At 46.3% G+C, this 20,682-nt stretch overlaps 1 protein-coding gene across 2 annotated transcripts in view; it reads left to right on the forward strand.

Annotated features, from left to right (window-relative positions):
* Window positions 1-20,682, forward strand: part of LOC140410234 (NACHT, LRR and PYD domains-containing protein 3-like) — a 96,284-nt gene that overhangs the window by 17,674 nt on the left and 57,928 nt on the right. For both annotated transcript variants that reach the window (XM_072498187.1, XM_072498188.1), the window contains exon 3: window positions 6,983-7,149. In XM_072498187.1, coding sequence (XP_072354288.1) covers window positions 6,983-7,149 — 167 coding nt within the window. The remainder of the gene's footprint in view (window positions 1-6,982; window positions 7,150-20,682) is intronic.

Here is a 20,682-nt window from a genome sequence, read left to right on the forward strand (position 1 = left end):
TCAGTCGCCATGATCCATCGGATTTCCAGGCGGAACAAATTGGTGCATTTTTCGTGGAGGCTACTGATCGGAGTACGCCTTGATCAAGCAGACTCTGTATAACTTTTGAGATTTCTCCCTCTGCTTCTTTGGGAAAACCGTACTGCATTTGGAGTCTGGGGTCGGGATCTGTAATATTCACCAAGCCAGCGATCTTGCCACAGTCGTGTTTGTGCTGTGCAAATGCTGCTTTGTGTTGCTGCAGGACTTCTTTGTTCTGACTAATGGCTCGAGGGTCGAACCAGATGTCTCCTACTGTGCTAATTCGATTTTTATAGTCTCCAACTGTGAGCGTGGTGGGGGCTCGTGCTGCCTTTGCCATTCTCCATACACATTTATTTACTGGATCGAATGAGAGATTGTGGGAGCTCATAAATACAATGCCTAAAATGTTTCGGCTGTCTGGGGTAGATCAACCAGAACTACGGGGTGTTTAGTTTTAATGTTCCCTATCTGGATTGCTACAGGGCCTGTGATGTGTCCCTGCTGTAAATGCCCTGTGAAACCGCTGAGTGGTGGGCCATGTGTCTCGCTGAAACATCGTGGAGGAGTTGAGCATGGTGCTCATCCCAAAGGAATTCTACGGGGTGTCCCCGGACTGTGCCTGCCACTACCGGTCTACTGGATTTGTCCCAAAGGGTGTCGCAGACCCAAGTTGGGGAGCCCGAACACCGTCAGTCGGTGCCGTGCTATCCACGCGGGAGCTAATACTGTGGATTGGCTTTGCCTTTTTCTGATTTAGGGTGCCTGTCTGTTGATTTCTCTGCTGTTTCTGGGGCGCATTGCACTCTCGTGCGAAGTGTCCTAAGTGGCTGCCATTATAACACTCCTGGGATTTAATCTGCTGTGGGCTGTTTCTTCCCTCATTTACCCATGCGGGGTTCTGGTGCGTCCTAACTGGATGCATGTCTGCCTGCTCTTCCTCTGCTTTAACACACCTTGTTTTGCCTTGGATGGACTGTTCCCAAGTACGGGACAATCTTTTCAAAACCCATTTCTCGTTGTGGGCCTCGTCTGAGGGGTCGTAATTTGCGCAAGCTCTCTGTCCTGCCTCTGTTGCATGAGAGACTAGGATGCGGGTCCGTTTGGCCATATTATCTGGGGACAAATGGGCGTGGGCTAACTCTCCGAACACCGCAGTAAAATGTATCCACAAGTGTCCAGCAAATGCTGTGGGGTGCTCTGTCTTCTTTTGCCTAAGCTCAAAACTGTGAGGTTCACTTGCTCCTTTTCATCCAGGCCATACATGGTCGCCTGTTGTTTTACTCTTGCAAAGAACTGGTGGGGGTCCGATGTGGGTAGGAACGGTGTTATTTTATCACACGCGTCCTGTAATTGAGTGACGGTTAATGGGGCAGTGTATAGGAAGTCTGGGTCGTCTTCTGTTGTGGCCCTGCGCTGTGTGGTGACAGGGTTCACCGGGGTGTGTTCTGCCTGTCGGGGGTTGGGGTGCTTTTTGTTTCTGGGGTTTGTCCTGTGTACGTGTGCCATGTACATATCTGTGGACAGTCTCGTTTAACTTCTGCCAATCGGGGCCATTTTCCTGGTCTAACTGGGGTCCAAACGTGCTCTGGAACCCATTCTGGACAGAAAGCAGGGATTGCAATTCTGGAATTTGCTTCCGGCACTTTGCGTGATCTACCGAGCTCGGCCTTTGTTCCATCGTGGAAGTGTGGAGTCCTCGTAGGGCTGCTTTTAAATCGTTACACTGTTTTTGTAACTGTTCAACCTGTTCGGTTTCCTGTCTTACCAACACCGCGTGTTGCGTGTCCTGATAGGCTTTGTCATATTGGGACTGAAAGCTGCTCAAATGGGCGAGACAAGATTGGTGTGCCCGCTTGGCATCAGCCATCTCCTTGTCCCTCGCCGACTGCTCTCTCAGTTCCCTGTTCTCTCTCTCACACATCCACTCACATCTCCTTCACTACTCTTGTCTCTCTCCTCAATCTCTCTACGGAGCGTCCTCACGACCTCCTCTGTGCCTTGCAATTGTGCCAAGCAGGACACGATTGCCATCGGCTTGCGAGCTTTCCCTAAGCTCTTCCTATGGAACTCTGTCAGGTTCTCCCACCAAGTATGCCCTATACTTCCGGGACCTGTTTCATCATTCGCGCAGAATTCGCTCCAAAGGGGCCATTTTCTGATTTCCTCTTCCCATACGGGATACTGTCCTACTCTACTGGTCGCTGCAACCTCGAATTCCTGGGGTTCATAAGGCTTTCCATTGCCATTTCTATCGCTATCTCTGGGGTCTCTAACGAATTTGGAACAGGGGGTGATAAAGTGGTGATGTAAATACGGGTACGGCTTACGCTAATTTCCGGTCTACAAAACGCCCGACAGTTTCACGCAACAAAATCTCTCAGGTTTACCTTATATCCCTGTTAGTACGCATGCAAATAACACGCATCCAAATCTTGAAGGTTTGATCAGTATCGTTCTTACACGTGTGGTTTTTTCTGTTTCCAATTGGATTCCAATTCAAATTTGGGTTCTCTCGGAGTGACTAGGCCACTTCTAGGTCGAGTCCCGTCAGATGGCGCCAGTAATGTTGCTGTTTCTCTGGTTCTAAATATTGCGGTCAATATGGTCGCCTTCCTTGATCCTAATTATGTTTGCTTTAGAGTCACCAGGTATCTTTCGATACCGCCACAAGGTTCAAACCCGAACACTGATCAAAGAGCCGGTACACCAGTTAGTTAGTTCAAAGTCAATACTATTTATTTACACACACAGCAATATCTACTCATGCACAAAATACTACAGACTAAACTATCACTACTGCTAAAGCCTATACTTAGCTTTGGGCGCCCACTCAGTCAGAGGAACAATGGCCGTTGTTCGGATCTGAGGCTGTTGGGTTCGAAGGGGCACAGGAGAACAGCTAAGGTCGTCCGTCTGGTAGCGAGCGCTGACCTTGGACTTACTTGCTTCTGGTGCAGCTGGTGGAAGGGTCTTTCCGCTGTGAGAGCCGAGTCCAAGAGAGCGATTCTCTCTCGGGGGTTTCTTCTTATACCTGAAGGGGCTTCGCGCGCTTTTGGGTGGGCCTTGAACTTGGCCCCAATTAATTGGGCCGTATCTTGATCACTCGTATTGATCTTGACCAATAAAGGGGTGGGTGCCCTGATGGCTGGGCGTGTCCTAGGTGGTCGTTGGCCTGGCTTTGTTTACGTTTTCAGTTTGGGGAACTGGCGCCGGGGAGTCTGGAGCTAGATCGGTTGCTTGAGCGTCTTTCCTTTGTTCCCGGAGATGGGGATTCAATATGTTAATAGACCTACAGTTTCACTCCCGTCTGGGAGCTGTTTTTTCAATACGCATACAGGCTCTGTGCCTGCTTGCTTTCTTAACATTGTCCATAGTTCTCTACAGTCATTGCGAGCATCCATTTTGTATTCTGGAAGTGGCCATCCCAGATGGCTACAATTCAGAGTGGTGTCTTTCTGAATAACCGTGTGTCACCAGAGAGCAGACCACCACAAATAGGCTGTTGGAAAGTGGCGGTAAAAAACAGGTAAGGAATACGTATAAGGAAAGATGGAAGAACTTCCTGGAATTGATGTTTATTTAGGGAATATTATGAATTAAGCATGTAACTGATAACCAAAGCTTCAAGGTGGTGATCTCTGCATGGACTACTTGAGGTTTAGCGCATGAGTCAAGTCAATATGAAATGAAAATCACTTATTGTCACAAGTAGGCTTCAAATGAAGTTACTGTGAAAAGCCCCTAGTCACCACATTCCGGCGCCTGTTCGGGGAGGCTGTTACGGGAATATAGCAACAGCGCTGGAGCAGGAGGGAAGGGTTCTCATTTTTGTGATGCTATGGAGATAGAGACACCAGGTTAACACTTAATATTCATGTATGCCTGGTGCTGGTCTTGCCATGTCATCTGAATGTCTTAATTGAACCAGGTTTGATCCCCTGGCTTGGTGGCAATGTTAGAGTGGGCAATATGCCAGACCATCAGGCTAGAGATTATAGTTCTATATGATTCTGCTGCTGCTGTTGGCCCACAGTGCCTGTAGGAGGCCCAGTTCTGAGTTGCTATATCTTTTCTCTGCCTCCGCCCCACTGTGCGATGTTTCTCGGTGGTGGAAGGTTGCCCGCCGTTGGCCATTCATCCCACCTGGCCTGAATTACTATACTGGCAAGAGTGAGGGGTGTGTGTGGTACTAAAGTACCACTTCTGACCACTGCAGCGCTCTGCCTGGCCGGGTTGAACAGATTGCTGAGGCAGAGAAATGGCTAACATTGTGCCGTGAGGCATGATGGTGAAATAGGCTAACAGACTTGTGTATGACAAGCTCCAGCTCGGCAAAATGGGTTTTGTGGGAAAATTAGGAAGGACAATTGTACATCTGAACTTTCACTGATAACAGCGAAAATTAGACTCCAAGAACAATGATGACAATGAGGTAAATTTGTTTATTGGAAAAAAAACTAAAACCAACTAAAAAGAAGAAGCTATCGCTTCTCGGCGTTGTGGCTAAGATCAAGTGCAGTATCTGCTTGGCCTTTTGCTCGGATCTGGTATGTCTCTCTTGTGGGGACCATGAATTGGGTTCAATTTGAATTCAAATTGGTTTTTGGAACCGGCAAAGAGCTGGATTAGGAGTTCACCCGTGTCCACACTCTGAGCTCTGGCTTTGCAACTCAGAAAAAATAATTTTTTAAAAAAGATGCTTCGGAGATTTCAGCAGCAATAACCCTGAGGATAAATATTCACGGAGAAGAGATCCTGAGTTTGAAACTCTGAGAAGAATAGTGAATCTTCCAGAGCGAGCCTGGCCAGTCCTCTCTATCGGGTAGTATTTTGAGTTCAAGTCGTGAATCTTGAAACCTATGTAACTGTTCAAATAAGTGCATAACTAACGTCTTATTCAGTTAAATAAAGCTGTATTAAATAAAGTTTGTATTGAGTAGAATCCAAATTATGACTGATTCGTCTGTTTTGTCAGTCGAAGCCAGTAGAGGGCGACAATTAGCTGCTGACAAATCTGATTGGCCGACAGCTCTCAAAGCGGGACTTCCTTCCAATGCTGGATGAAAGTTCCACCCACTGCCAATCGGAGCTCAATTGAGCATGAAATGGCAGTCGGTGTGTGAGAGTCAGCAGCTGCACGTTAGGCACTGTCTCTTGGTCTGGTGAGCTATCCTGAAAATTCTACTCGAGGTTTCTGAAGTACTTGGACCAAACTGAACCTGAGCATAAGATTTTAAGGAGAATAAAATGAATTGCTCGGTTCCAGTATGAAGAGATTTCGAAGAACACAAAGATGTTTCCGGAAGTTGTTACGATATAAACTTTATGCCCAGAATTAAGGAGCAGGAACATAAGAACATAAGAACTAGGAACAGGAGTAGGCCATATGGCCCCTCGAGCCTGCTCCGCCATTTAATGAGATCATGGCTGATCTTTGTGGACTCAGCTCCACTCTCCGGCCCGTACACCATAACCCCGAATCCCTTTATTCTTTAGAAAGGCATCTATCTTTTTCTTAAAAACGTTTAAAGAAGGAGCCTCAACTGCTTCACTGGGCAAGGAATTCCAGAGATTCACAACCCTTTGGGTGAAGAAGTTCCTGCTACACTCCATTCTAAATCTACCTCCCCTTATTTTGAGGCTATGCCCCCTAGTTCTGCTTTCCCCGACCAGTGGAAACAACCTGCCCGCATCTATCCTATCTATTCCCTTCATAATTTTATATGTCTCAATAAGATCCCCCCCGCATTCTTCTAAACTCCAATGAGTACAGTCCCAGTCTACTCAACCTCTCGTCATAATCTAATCCCCTCAACTCTGGGATCAACCTAGTGAATCTCCTCTGCACTCCCTCCAGTGCCAATATGTCCTTTCTCAGGTAAGGAGACCAAAACTGAACACAATACTCCAGATGCGGCTTCACCAACACCCTATACAATTGCAGCATAACCTCCCTAGTCTTGAACTCCATCCCTCTAGCAATGAAAGACAAAACTCGATTAGCCTTCTTAATCACCTGTTGCACCTGCACACCAACTTTTTGCGACTCGTGCACCAGCACACCCAGGTCCCTCCGCACAGCAGCATGTTTTAACATCTTACCGTTTAAATAATAATCCATTCTGCTGTTATTCCTCCCAAAATGGATAGCCTCACACTTGGCAACATTGAATTCCATCTGCAAGACCCTAGCCCATTCACCTAACCTATCCAAATCCTTCTGCAGACTTCCGGTATCCTCTGCACTTTTTGCTTTACCACTCATCTTAGTGTCGTCTGCAAACTTTGACACATTGCACTTGGTCCCCAACTCCATATCGTCTATGTAAATTGTGTCGGTGTTGGTGAGGCCGCATCTGGAGTATTGTGTTCAGTTTTGGTCTCCTTACCTGAGAAATTACATATTGGCACTGGAGGGAGTGCAGAGGAGATTCACTAGGTTGATCCCAGAATGCAAACTGACCATTTTTTGCTGCATTTTGAAGCTGTTCAGTCAGTGGAGATGTGTGTTGCAGACAAACTTTTATATCTATATTTTGTGGTCAAATTATTACTCAACAATTTAGATACAAATGATGGTCAGGTGAGCCTGGAGCAGATAAGCTGTGTTGAGCATTTTTGCCCATATTTTAAGAATAATGAGAAGTGGTTTGTCGGGCTGGATTTTCCAGTCCCCCAGCCGCGTGTTTCGCGGCGGCGCCCAATCGCTGGCAGCGGAATTCTCTCTTCCTGCCGCTTGTCAATGGGATTTCCCATTGAAGCCACCCCACACACTGGAAAAGCCACAGGCAGGGGTGCACTGCCGGCAGGAAAAGAGAATCCCAACGGCCGGAGAATTCTAGCCCAGGTTTTGTTGATAATGTGGTTCACAGGCGGATTCAGATGCTCAATCTAAGACGAAACATAGAGTTCTGGGATGAAATTGGATAATGTGTTTCATCTTCATTTGTGTTCACAGACCCGAACTCCTCAGTCACTGAGTTTTTGACAAAGCGTGATGATTATCAGCAATTCCAGTTGACAAAATTCTACCGGGACAGACTAGAACAGGCGATTGAAGAAGTGGTGGATGGAGTCAGCTCATTGTTAACATACGAGAGGATTTTCAGTGGACAAGAACATCGGGTAAGTGAGAGGGACATGGAGTGAGTTTGGATTATTTACATATCACAATATTGACAGAATGACAAATTAATTAAAAGATGTTGTGACGGAAGGGGAGAGTCAGCTTTACTGTACTTATTTTCACTTACCACCTATCTGGAATCTGAAGATATTTTGAATTCTTTTAAAATTTGCAGTGGGATTTTTTTCCCAATCCCTCAGGTTGCTTTGTGATTCAATTTACTAATAATCTACTGCAAACTCTCATAATAATCAGCTCAGACGGTTGGTTTATTTTATATTCAAAAAACGCAGAGAAGTAATGTCGGCATCTTTCCACTCTGCTGCAATCAGACACACAGAAAAAGTGGGTAGAAAAAAAAGGAGTTTGACATTACAAGAACTGCAGAAATCATAGAATCATACAGAAGGAGGCCATTCGGCCTATTGAGTCTGCACCAACCCTCTGAAAGAGCACTCTTCCTAAGCCCACTCCCCTGCCCTATCCCCATAACCCCACCTAACCTGCACATCTTTGGACACTAATGGTGCGGTGTTATTAGCATGGCCAATCCACCTAACCTGCACATCTTTAGATGAATAATATTTCATGTGATTTCCAGATCCTGACGTGTCGAAGTCCAAAGTCTGGTTTGTTAAATAATCCAAAACTCTTAAAAATGAGTGATGCTACAGCTTTCTTACATTATCTGACAGGCGTTGATCAGAAACGTAAAATCGGGTTGATTTTGCAGAGTTGAGAGGTGGTAACGGATTGCATATCCAGCCCGGCTGCTAGAATTCTGTGCCGTTAGTGTTAAAAACATCAGTCTGGCAGTTCAGCTCTTTTGTCCGTGTTTGGATCTAGACTGGAATGAGGTCAAGTGCTGAGTGGCCCTTGTGGAACCCAAACTGATCATCAGATTACTGCTGAGCACTGTTGACAACTCCATCCATCACTTTGCTGATGATTAACAGGAGATTGATGTGGTGGTAATTGGCCAGGTTAGAGTTGTCCTGCTTTTTATGGACAGACCTACCTGGGTAATTTTCCACATTGCAGGGTAGACCCCAATGTTGTAGCTGTACTTGGACAGCTTGGCTCAGGCACGGCAAGTTCGAGAGCACAAGGTTTCAGTACTATTGTCGGAATATTTTCAGGCTATACCTTTGCAGTATCCAGTGCCTTCATCCGTTTCTTGGCATCTTGTGGAGTCATGAAATCGTATTGGATGAAGACTGGCATCTGTGATGGTGGGAACCTCAAAAGGAGGCCGAAGATTCTTGCAAGTGCTTCAGGCTTGTCTTTTGCACTGATGTAAAAGAATTTCCCATCATTGAGGATAATATTTTTGGAGTATCTTCTTGTTAGTTTTTTGTCCAGCACCCATATCGTTCGACTGGATGTAGCATGTCTGCACACTGGGGAGGTGGTGGCAATCCAGAGACCCAGGTAATGTTCTGGGAACTCGGGCTTAAATCCTCCCATGGCAGATGGTGAAATTTGAATTTGAGTTTAAAAAAATTTGGAATTAAAAGTATAAAGGTGACCATGAAAACAAAGTTGACTGTTGTGAAACCCATCTGGTTCACTAATAGACTGATGTCCTTCAGGGAAGGAAAGCTGCTGTCCTTGCCTGGTCTGGCCTACATGTTACTCGAGATGCTCAGCAATGTGGTTGGCTCTTAAATCCCATCTGGAATGATCGAGCAAGCCACATCGGGCAGTTGGAATGGGCAATAAATGCTGGCTCAGCCAGCGATGCCCATATCTCATGAAAATAAAATCTGATCCAGTCGTTGTCAGGTCACTGAGCTCTGTCTATCACAGACTTCAGCTCCACCAGCAGTGTGATGGTCACTCTTACCAGCACTGTCATGGATGAATGCATTTGTGACAGGTAAATTGGTGAGGATAAGGTCAAGTGGGTTGTTGATTCATTCGCTACCTGCCGACAAATCTGTGACCGTCATTGTGCAGGCTCAAAAACAAAAGTGAAAGACATACAGCCCAGCTGCACCCACTCTCTGACATCACTGCAGCTATCTGACAAACACCCATTTCTTAAAGGTACACCCACTAAAACTATTCGATAAACACCTGTTTCGTAAAGGTACTCGCACATGACACTGATCACGGGTCTTCAATATCAGTGCTTCCAAGGTCATTGGTAGTAACATTTACCACAACGTATGGTTCACTTCTTTGTTCCTGTGGCAGATTCTGACTCCTTTATCACCGGCTCCAAGATGCTCTTAACCCTAACACTATGGATGCATCTGTACATTCAAGACGCACAATGACGGTCACAGATTTGTCGGCAGGTAGTGAATGAACCAACAACAATATACACTTTATAACCCCACAGTAAACATCTTAACAACTATCAACACCAATAAATCCCCCAAAGCATACAGTACTCTATAAGTAACACTTAATCTTTCCTTGCAGCATCCATAAGACAAAAAAAAACACCTTTTTACAGAAAGACATCAGGTTTAACTTCTCTACAGAAACGGGTATTATTTTTACCCTGCAGTTTTTACTTTTGTTTTGAGAGCTGGGTAGCTGCAGGAAAAGCAAGCAGCTGTGTAAGGATTTCTCTGCAATCTAAAGACCGTCTCCAGACCATTTGGATGATTTCAAAGTGATAACTGCTCTCGGTAGAGAATTTAAACCTGATCGCTGTGTTAAAAAGGGTATTTTGTCTTATGGATGTTGCAAGGAAAGATGATTGGTGATGATAGTTGTTAAGATGTTTACTGTGGGGTTATAAAGTGTTAACTGGTTTCATAAATAAACATTGTTTTAATTCAAAAGTACTTTAGCTCTCTGTTTGCATCACACCTGTAAAGTAGGCCCGTGTGTTCCCCATAACCACAATCTATTACAAGTTGTGGGTCAGGTGAACTCCATGATACACTTTGGGGTTCTCTAAACCCTGGCCCATAACAAATTGGGGGCTCAAGGGGGATAAAAGTCTATCTATTGGTTTGGCTTTGTGAACTTAAAGACAGTGAGGGGTGAGCATATTGTCGTTGCTTTTCAGGTGTGATATTTCAGTTTAAGTAGGAAGTGTGTTGTGGACAATGGCTCTTTCAGAGTCTCTGAAGTTTTTGAGGGTGGATAAGGTCACGCACAGTAACTTAGGAACAGAGACTAAGAAAAGGCTTTTAGATTTGGCAAAAACATTGCAGTTAACGTTACCTGACAGCATGCGAAAAGAAGAGGTACTTAGGCGCTAGTTGAGCATTTAAAATTGCCTGAGATACAGTCTGACTCATTAGAACTGAAAAAAATTCAGTTACAGATTAAACAACTGGAACGTGACAAAGAATTAAAGCAGCTTGAATACGAAATGAGAGAAAAAGAGAAAGAAAGGGAGATACAGATCAGGGAAAAAGAGAGAGAGGAAATAGAAAAAGGAAGATACAGATCAGGGAAAAAGAAAAGGCGAGAGAAGAAAGAAACAAAGAAAGAATAGCCCTAGCAGAACAAAAAGAAAGAGAAAGGAGATACAGATCAGGGAAAAAGAAAAATAGAGAGGAAAGGGAAAAAGAGAGAGAGCTTGAACTTCAGAAAATGGTCATGAAACATGACAGTCAGTTAAAATTGGCGGATGTAAAGGGAAACGTACAGTTGCAGGATAATGATGAGGATAAAGAGAAAGTGCATCATAGTCGAAGGCCTGGTGGGGATCTATTTAAATATGTCCAAACATTTCCAAGGTTTGATGAGAAGGAGGTAGAAGCCTTTTGGCCACCGGACATGTGGGAATTACTAATTCAAACAAGTTGGTAGGTAGAGCAAGTGAAGTGTTTGCATCGCTATCAGAGGAGGTATCTGGGACGTATGAGGAGGTGAAAAAATCCATCTTTGGTGCATTTGAAGCCTACAGACAAAGGTTTAGAAATTTAAGGAAAGAATCTGGTCAAACATACATGGAGTTTGAAAGGATCAAACAGAGTAATTTTGACAGGTGGATAAGGGCTTTGAAAATAGACCAAACGTATGAAGCTCTCGGAGAAATTATACTTTTGGAGGAGTTTAAAAATTCAATTCCTGATGTAGTGAGAACTCATGTGGAAGAGCAGAGGGTTAAAACTGCGAGATTAGCAGCAGAAATGGCAGATGATTATGAATGACTTCATAAAGCGAAGCTTGGTTTCCGACATCAGTTTCTGCCTGTGAGGGATAGAAACTGGGGACATGAGAAATACTCAAGTGGTAAAGGTAAAGGTGATCTGATGGGAGATAATAAAGAGAGTGTACCTTAGATTAAAAAAGAAATCCAGGAGGGTGGAAGGGACATGAAAAGTTTCAAATGTTTTCACTGTAATAAACTAGGCCATGTAAAGTCAGTGTTGGTGGTTGAAGAAAAGCACTGGGAAGGCTGATGTGATAAAACAGGATAAGACAGTGGGGTTTGTTAAAGTGGTAAAGGAAAGCCCAAATGAAGCGAAGGAGGTGCAAAAGATTGTACAGCCTGATCAAGAGGTGATTGATCAGAAGGTGCCAGATCTATTTAAAGGAGATGATGTGGAGATGCCGGCGTTGGACTGGGGTGAGCACAGTACGAAGTCTTACAACACCAGGTTAAAGTCCAACAGGTTTGTTTCGATGTCACTAGCTTTCGGAGCGCTGCTCCTTCCTCAGGTGAATGAAGAGGTCTGTTCCAGAAACACATATATAGACAAATTCAAAGATGCCAAACAATGCTAGGAATGCGAGCATTAGCAGGTGATTAAATCTTTACAGATCCAGAGATGGGGTAACCCCAGGTTAAAGAGGTGTGAATTGTGTCAAGCCAGGACAGTTGGTAGGATTTCGCAGGCCAGATGGTGGGGGATGAATGTAATGTGACATGAATCCCAGGTCCCGGTTGAGGCCGCACTCATGTGTGCGGAACTTGGCTATAAGTTTCTGCTCGGCGATTCTGCGTTGTCGCGGGTCCTGAAGGCCGCCTTGGAGAACGCTTACCCGGAGATCAGAGGCTGAATGCCCTTGACTGCTGAAGTCTTTAAAGGAGGAGCAGGTAAAGAAGTCACAATTTTAAGAGATAGTCAATCTTTAATGGTAAGCACAGTAAGAAGTCTTACAACACAAGGTTAAAGTCCAACAGGTTTGTTTCGATGTCACAAGCTTTCGGAACGCTGCTCCTTCCTCAGGTGAATGAAGAGGTATGTTCCAGAAACATATATATAGACAGATTCAAAGATGCCAGACAATGCTTGGAATGCGAGCATTAGCAGGTGATTAAATCTTTACAGATCCAGAGATGGGGTTACCCCAGGTTAAAGAGGTGTGAATTGTGTCAAGCCAGGACAGTTGGTAAGATTTCGCATGCCAGATGGTAGGGGATGAATGTAGTGCGACATGAATCCCAGGTCCCGGTTGAGGCCGCACTTGTGTGCGGAACTTGGCTATAAGCTTCTGCTCGGCGATTCTGCGTTGTCGCACATCCTGAAGGCCGCCTTGGAGAACGCTTACCCGGAGATCAGAGGCTGAATGCCCTTGACTGCTGAAGTGTTCCCCGACTGGATGGGAACATTCCTGCCTGGTGATTGTCTCGCGATGTCCGTTCATTCGTTGTCGCAGCGTCTGCATGGTCTCGCCAATGTACCACGCTTCAGGACATCCTTTCCTGCAGCGTATGAGGTAGACAACGTTGGCCGAGTCGCACGAGTATGTACCGCGTACCTGGTGGGTGGTGTTCTCACGTGTAATGGTGGTATCCATGTCGATCTGGCACTTCTTGCAGAGATTGCCATGGCAGGGTTGTGTGGTGTCATGGTCACTGTTCTGAAGGCTGGGTGGTTTGCTGCAAACAATGGTTTGTTTGAGGTTGCGCGGTTGTTGAAGGCAAGTAGTGGGGGTGTGGGGATGACTTTGGCAAGATGTTCATCTTCATCGATGACGTGTTGAAGGCTGTGAAGAAGATGTCATAGTTTCTCCGCTCCGGGAAAGTACTGGACGACGAAGGGTATTCTGTCGGTAGGGTCCCATGTTTGTCTTCTGAGGAGGTCGGTGCGGTTTCTTGCTGTGGCGCGTTGGAACTGTTGATCGATGAGTCGAGCGCCATATCCCGTTCGTACGAGGGCATCTTTCAACGTTTGTAAATGTCTGTTACGCTCCTCCTCGTCTGAGCAGATCCTGTGTATACGGCGAGCTTGTTTATAGGGGATGGCTTCTTTAATATGTTTAGGGTGGAAGCTGGAGAAGTGGAGCATCGTGAGGTTATCCGTGGGTTTGCGGTAAAGCGAAGTGCTGAGGTGACTGTCCTTGATGGTAGCCATGATGTGGAGATACTGGGGGCTGGGATCTGTACAGCTCTTCATAGAAGGCCTTAAATACCTCATTTATTTTCGTCGCACTCCGAACCGTGGCTCCCCTTCCATCTTTGACTCCCCCTATTTCCCACGCTGCCATCCTCTTACGGAGCTGGTGTGCCAGCATCCGACTAGCCTTTTCCCCATACTTGTAGGTCGCCCCCTGCGCCTTCCTCCACTGTGCCTTCGCCTTCCCTGTGGTCAACAGGTCAAACTCCGTCTGGAGCCGTCGTCTTTCCCCAAGTAATCTTTCCTCCGGGGCCTCTGCGTATCTCCTGTCCACTCTCAAAATCTCCCCCACTCACCTCTCCCTTTCCATGCCCTCTGTCTTCTCCCTATGAGCCCTGATGGAGATTAGCTCTCCCCTGATCACCGCCTTCAACGCCTCCCATACCACCCCCACCCGTACCTCCCCGTTGTCGTTGGCCTCCAAGTACCTTTCGCTACACCCACTCACCTTCCCACACACCACCTCATCTGCCAGCAGTCCCACATCCAGCCGCCACAGCGGGCGTTGGTCCCTCTCCTCTCCCAGCTCCAGTTCCACCCAGTGCGGGGCGTGGTCCGAAACTGCTATGGCGAATACTCCGTCCCCTCCACCCTCGGGATGAGCGCCCTGCCCAGAACAAAAAAATCTATCCGGGAGTAGGCTTTGTGCACATGGGAGAAAAAATAAAATTCCCTGGCCTGCGGCCTTGCAAACCGCCATGGGTCCACTCCCCCCATCTGATCCATAAACCCCCTAAGCACCTTGGCCGCCGCCGGCCTCTTTCCAGTCCTTGATCTGGAGCGGTCTAGTGCTGGATCCAGCACTGTATTAAAGTCCCCTCCCATTATCAGGCCTCCTATCTCCAGGTCCGGAATGCGCCCCAACATGCGCTTCATGAATCCGGCATGATCCTAGTTCGGGGCGTATACATTTACCAACACCACCCACGTCCCTTGCAACCTACCACTCACCATCACATATCGCCCTCCATTATCCACTACAATAGTCTTGGCCTCAAACGACACCCGCTTTCCCACCAATATTGCCACCCCTCTATTCTTCGCGTCCAGTCCCGAGAGGAATACCTGTCCTACCCATCCCTTTCTTAACCTGACCTGGTCCGCCACCTTCAGGTGTGTCTCTTGGAGCATGACCACGTCTGCCTTCAGTCCCTTTAAGTGCGCGAACACTCGAGCCCTCTTCACCGGCCCATTCAGGCCCCTCACGTTCCACGTTATCAGCCGGATTGGAGGGGTTCTCTCCCCCCCCCCACCCCCGCCGACTAGCCATCTCCTTTTCTGGGCCAGTCCCGTGTCCACGCCTCCCTCACCCTCCAGTCCCCCAGCCGGGGGACCCCCGTCCCGACCACCTCTTCTGTGTCCCATTCCCTTTCGGCCAGTGCAGCAGCAACCCTTTCCCCCCCCCCCTTCCCCCCCTCCCGCTAGACCCCTGTCTAGCTTTTTTGCTCCCCCCCCCCCCCCCCATATCACTCCCGTAAGTCAGCTGACACCTGCTGACCCCGGCTTCCCCCGCCGTCCCATTGACCTCCCCGTGTGGGAGTCTCCCAATCAATATGCGTTCCTTCGTTTTTCTTCCCGCACGCGGGAAAAACCCCGCGCTTTCCAAAGCCCGCCCCGCCCCCTCTGGCGCAGCTCCTGTCGCAGCCTTGTCTCTCTCCCCCAGCCCATGTAACATTTCCTGCGCGTGATTGACCCCCTATATACAACAACCATCACACATCAAACCTCAAACATCTCCCCCACCCTCACAAACCCTCAGTTAGAGTCCAACTTTTCGGTTTGTATGAGGGTCCACGCCTCTTCAGGCGTTTCGAAATAATAGTGTTGGTCCTTGTATGTGACCCACAGTCGCGCTGGCTGCAGCATTCCGAATTTCACTCCTTTCCGGTGCAAACCGCTTTGGCCCGGTTGAAACCCGCTCTCCGCTTTGCAACCTCCGTGCTCCAGTCCGGGTATATTTGGATCTCTGCATTGTCCCACTTACTGCTCCGCTCCTTCTTGGCCCATTTCAGGACCCTCCCTCTGTCCGTGAACCGGTGAAATCTCACCACCATCGCCCTTGGTGGCTCATTTGCCTTGGGCTTCCTCGCCAGCACTCGGTGCGCCCCGTCCAGCTCCAGCGACCTCGAAGGGGCCTCCGCGCCCATCATCGCCCCGAGCATCGTGCTCGAGTATGCCCCGGCATCGGCCCCCTCCACTCCTTCTGGGAGACCCAGGATCCGCAGATTCCTTCTCCTCGACCTGTTCTCCAGGTGTTCGAGTCTTCCCGCCCACCTCTTGTGTAGCGCCTCGTGCCGCTCCACTCTCACCGCCAGGCCCAAGAGCTCGTCCTCATTCTCACTGACTCTTTTCTGTACCTCCTGGATCTTTACCTCGTGGGCCTTCTGGGTCATCCCTAGTCCTTCAATTGCCGACAGCATAGGCGCCAGCATCTCCTTGCGCAGCTCCTCGAAGCAGCGCTTGATGAATTCCTGCAGCTCCGGCCCGCACTCCGCTTTGTCCCCGGCCGCCGCCATTTTGGTTTTTTCCCTCGCTTCTCCCGCTGCTCCAGTGCCGCTTTTTTGGCCGTTGCACTTCTGGTCCGGTCCATAAAAGTTGGAGGGGGACCTCTCTCTTCCCTTCCCCACGGGTTGGCTTCGAAAAAATTCCGTTGGGGCTCCTCTAACGAGTCCGAAAGTCCGTAATAGCGGGAGCTGCCGAATCGTGCGGCTTAGCTCCGGATAGCCGCAACCGGAAGTCGTTTGGGAAGAATATTGCCAGAAAAGGTGGTAATATGTGGAATCCAGGGTGAGAAGAGTATTGTTCATTATATAAGCTAAAGTTGGAAAGTCCAGTGAAGAGTGGTGAAGTGGTAGTAGGAGTAATACAGAAACTATCTTGTCCAGGAATACAGTTTATCTTGGGTAATGATACAGCTGGATTGATCAGCCAGTGGAAAATCAGACAACTGAAGTGTTGAAGGCCGAGTATCCTGGGATTTTTGATCAGATGGTTGGAAAAGAACAAGAACAGGTGGATGATGAAGCAGATATTTTTAGTTCATGAAAATTGGTGGAGTTACAACAGAAAGATCAGAAAGCATGCACGGAGGAGGAATCAGCGTGTATACCAGAATGTTATTCCCATAAAAATGATGTCTTGATGAGAAAATGGAGACCTCTACATATGCAGGCGGATGAAGAGTGGGCAGAAGTTCACCAAGTGGTATTGCCTGTAGGGTATAGAAAGGAGGTGTTGCGAGTTGCACATAAGGTACCAGTGGGAGGTCATTTGGGAGTAAGGAAAACTCAAGTTAAATCCAAAAACATTGTTATTCGCCTGGACTACATAAAGATGTCGTTAAATTTTGTCGATCATGTCACACATGTCAAGTGATAGGGAAACCTCAAGCAGTGATTAAACCAGCGCCCTTAATACCCATTCCAGCATTTGAAGAACCTTTTACAAGGGTCTTAATTGACCACAAAATGTGGGAATCAATATCTTTTGACTATAATGGATGTGTCTACTGGGTTTCCAGAGGTCATTCCAGTACGTAATATTACAGCTAAAATGATTGTGGAAGAGTTATTTAAATTCTTTACTAGAAATGGACTACCCACAGAAATACGGACTACCCACAGAAATACAATCGGATCAAGGATCAAATTTTACCTCAAGGTTATTCAAAGAAGTGGAGATGCCGGCGTTGGACTGGGGTGAGCACAGTACGAAGTCTTACAACACCAGGTTAAAGTCCAACAGGTTTGTTTCGATGTCACTAGCTTTCGGAGCGCTGCTCCTTCCTCAGGTGAATGAAGAGGTCTGTTCAAAGAAGTTATGGATAGCTTAGGAATAAAACAAATTAAATCAACTGCGTACCATCCAGAATCGCAGGGAGCGTTCGAAAGGTGGCATCATAAGACCATAAGACATAGGAGCGGAAGTAAGGCCATTCGGCCCATCAAGTCCACTCCACCATTCAATCATGGCTGATTTCAACTCCATTTACCCGCTCTCTCTCCATAGCCCTTAATTCCTCGAGAAATCAAGAATTTATCAACTTCTGTCTTAAAGACACTCAACGTCCCGGCCTCCACCGCCCTCTGTGGCAATGAATTCTACAGACCCACCACTCTCTGGCTGAAGAAATTTCTCCTCATCTCTGTTCTAAAGTGACTCCCTTTTATTCTAAGGCTGTGCCCCCGGGTCCTAGTCTCCGCTGCTAATGGAAACAACTTCCCTACGTCCACCCTATCTAAGCCATTCATTATCTTGTAAGTTTCTATTAGATCTCCCCTCAACCTCCTAAACTCTAATGAATATAATCCCAGGATCCTCAGACGTTCATTGTATGTTAGGCCTACCATTCCTGGGATCATCCGTGTGAATCTCCACTGGACCCGCTCCAGTGCCAGTATGTCCTTCCTGAGGTGTGGGGCCCAAAATTGCTCACAGTATTCTAAATGGGGCCTAACTAGTGCTTTATAAAGCTTCAGAAGTACATCCCTGCTTTTATATTCCAAGCCTCTTGAAATAAATGACAACATTGCATTTGCTTTCTTAAATACGGACTCAACCTGCCAGTTTACCTTTAGAGAATCCTGGACTAGGACTCCCAAGTCACTTTGCACTTCAGCATTATGAATTTTGTCACCGTTTAGAAAATAGTCCATGCCTCTATTCTTTTTTCCAAAATGCAAGACCTCGCACTTGCCCACGTTGAATTTCATCAGCCATTTCTTGGACCACTCTCCTAAACTGTCTAAATCTTTCTGCAGCCTCCCCACCTCCTCAATACTACCTGCCCCATCACCTATCTTTGTATCATCGGCAAACTTAGCCAGAATGCTTCCAGTCCCATCATCTAGATCGTTAATATATAAAGAGAACGGCTGTAGCCCCAACACTGAACCCTGCGGGACACCACTCGTCACCGGTTGCCATTCCGAAAAAGAACCTTTAGTCCCAACTCTCTGCCTTCTGCCTGACAGCCAATCGTCAATCCATGTTAGTACCTTGCCTCGAATACCATGGGCCCTTATTTTACTCAGCAGTCTCCCGTGAGGCACCTTATCAAAGGTCTTTTGGAAGTCAAGATAGATAACATCCATTGGCTCTCCTTGGTCTAACCTATTTGTTATCTCTTCAAAGAACTCTAACAGGTTTGTCAGGCATGATCTCCCCTTACTAAATCCATGCTGACTTGTCCTAATCCGACCCTGCACTTCCAAGAATTTAGAAATCTCATCCTTAATGATGGATTCTAGAATCTTGCCAACAACTGAGGTTAGGCTAATTGGCCTATAATTTTCCATCTTTTTTCTTGTTCCCTTCTTGAACAGGGAGGTTACAACAGCGATTTTCCAATCCTCTGGGACATTCCCTGACTCCAGTGACTTTTGAAAGATCAGACACTAAAGATAATGTTGAGGGCTTATTGTCAAGATTATCCAGAAGATTGGGATAAAGGAATTCCATTTGTACTGTTTGCAATTAGGGATGCACCTAATGAGTCAACCAAATTCAGTCCTTTTGAATTCATGTTTGGTCATGAGGTAAGAGAACCACTTAAATTGATTAAGGAAAAATTGGTGAGTGAGAAATTGGAACTTAATTATTGGATTACGTGTTAAATTTTAGGGAACCATTAAATAGAGCAGGGGAATTGGCTAGACAACATTTAAAAGTTGCACAAAATGTGATGAAATGGGTAGCGGACAAGAAATCCAAAGTTCGTAGTTTTGCTAGTGGAGATAAAGTTTTAGTATTGTTACCAGTGTATGTGAACCTTTAAAAGCAAGGTTTTGTGGACCTTATCAGATTGAAAGGAAATTCAGTGAGGTGAATTATGTGGTAAAAACGCCAGACAAAAGGAAAACTCACCGAGTGTGTCATGTGAATATGCTTATAAGGTACTTTGAAAGGGAAGGAGAGCAAATGGAGGAGGCTTTAATGATTCTAACTCAAAGCGAAGAACCGAATCCAGATGACTTTGAATTTGACATACCTCAAATTAAATTGGAAAACAAGGATGTTCTTAAAAATTGGGATAAATTGTTGAGTTACCTTCCATGGGCAAGTTTGTGGAGATAATTTGGGAAGTACTAAAATGGTTATACATGATGCAGATGTAGAAAATGCTGTTTCAGTTAAGCAACATCCATATAGACTTAACCCTTTAAAAATGGCACAGGTTAACAAAGGAATTGAGAGTATGCTTAAAAATGGCATAATTGAAGTGGGTTGCAGCCAATGGAGCTCACCCATAGTGATAGTACTTTAAGCAGACGGTACCCAATGGTTGTGTGTGGACTATGGAAAGGTTAATGCAGTTACAAGAACGGACTCTTATCCTATCCCACGTTTGGAAGATTGCATTGAACAGGTGGAATAATCAGCTTTTATTTCCAAACTGGATTTACTTAAAAGTTACTGGCAGATACTTTTATCCGAAAGGGTCAAGGAGATTTTAGCTTTTGTGACTCCAGATGGTATATACCAATTCAAAGTTATGCCATTTGGCATGAAAAACGCCCCAGCCACATTTCAACAGTTAACTAACAAAGTTGTTTCAGGATTACCCAAATGTGTGGTATACATCGACGATCTGGTAATTTTCAGCCAGACATGTGAAGAACACTTAAAACATCTGATAGAGTTATTAGGTCGACTTCGGGAGGCAAGTTTGGGGGTAAACCTAGCCAAAAGTGAATTTGGAAAAGCCTAAGTCACTTTCCTTGGTCATACAATCAGACAGGGTCGAATGGTCCCATGCGATGTGAAAACAAAAGTTATTGGGGAGTTTCCACTACCCTCGACACAAAGGGAAATAATTCGATTTCTTGGCATGAGTGGATTCTACCGGAACTTTGTGCCAAATTTCAGCAGTGTGGTTGCTCCACTGACGGACTTGCTAAAGAAGCGTAGCAAATTTAAATGGACAGCGGAGTGTCAACATGCATTTGACTGCCTGAAGGCTGTTTTGACCACTGTTCCCATGTTAGGCATCCCAAATTATACCAAACCATTCAATGTGGCTATTGATGCGGGCGTAGGCATGATGCTTCTACAAGACAACGATGAAGGACTAGAGCGGCCAATTGGTTATTTTTTGAAGAAATTAAATAAGCACCAGGAGAAGTATTCAACGATTGAGAAGAAGACTTTGAGCTTGGTGCTGGCTTTGCAACATTTTCCCATTTATGTGACCAGCAATCTGTCTGACACAAATAT

This window comes from Scyliorhinus torazame, chromosome 4 (genome assembly GCF_047496885.1).
Source record: "Scyliorhinus torazame isolate Kashiwa2021f chromosome 4, sScyTor2.1, whole genome shotgun sequence".
Taxonomy (NCBI): Eukaryota; Metazoa; Chordata; class Chondrichthyes; order Carcharhiniformes; family Scyliorhinidae; genus Scyliorhinus; species Scyliorhinus torazame.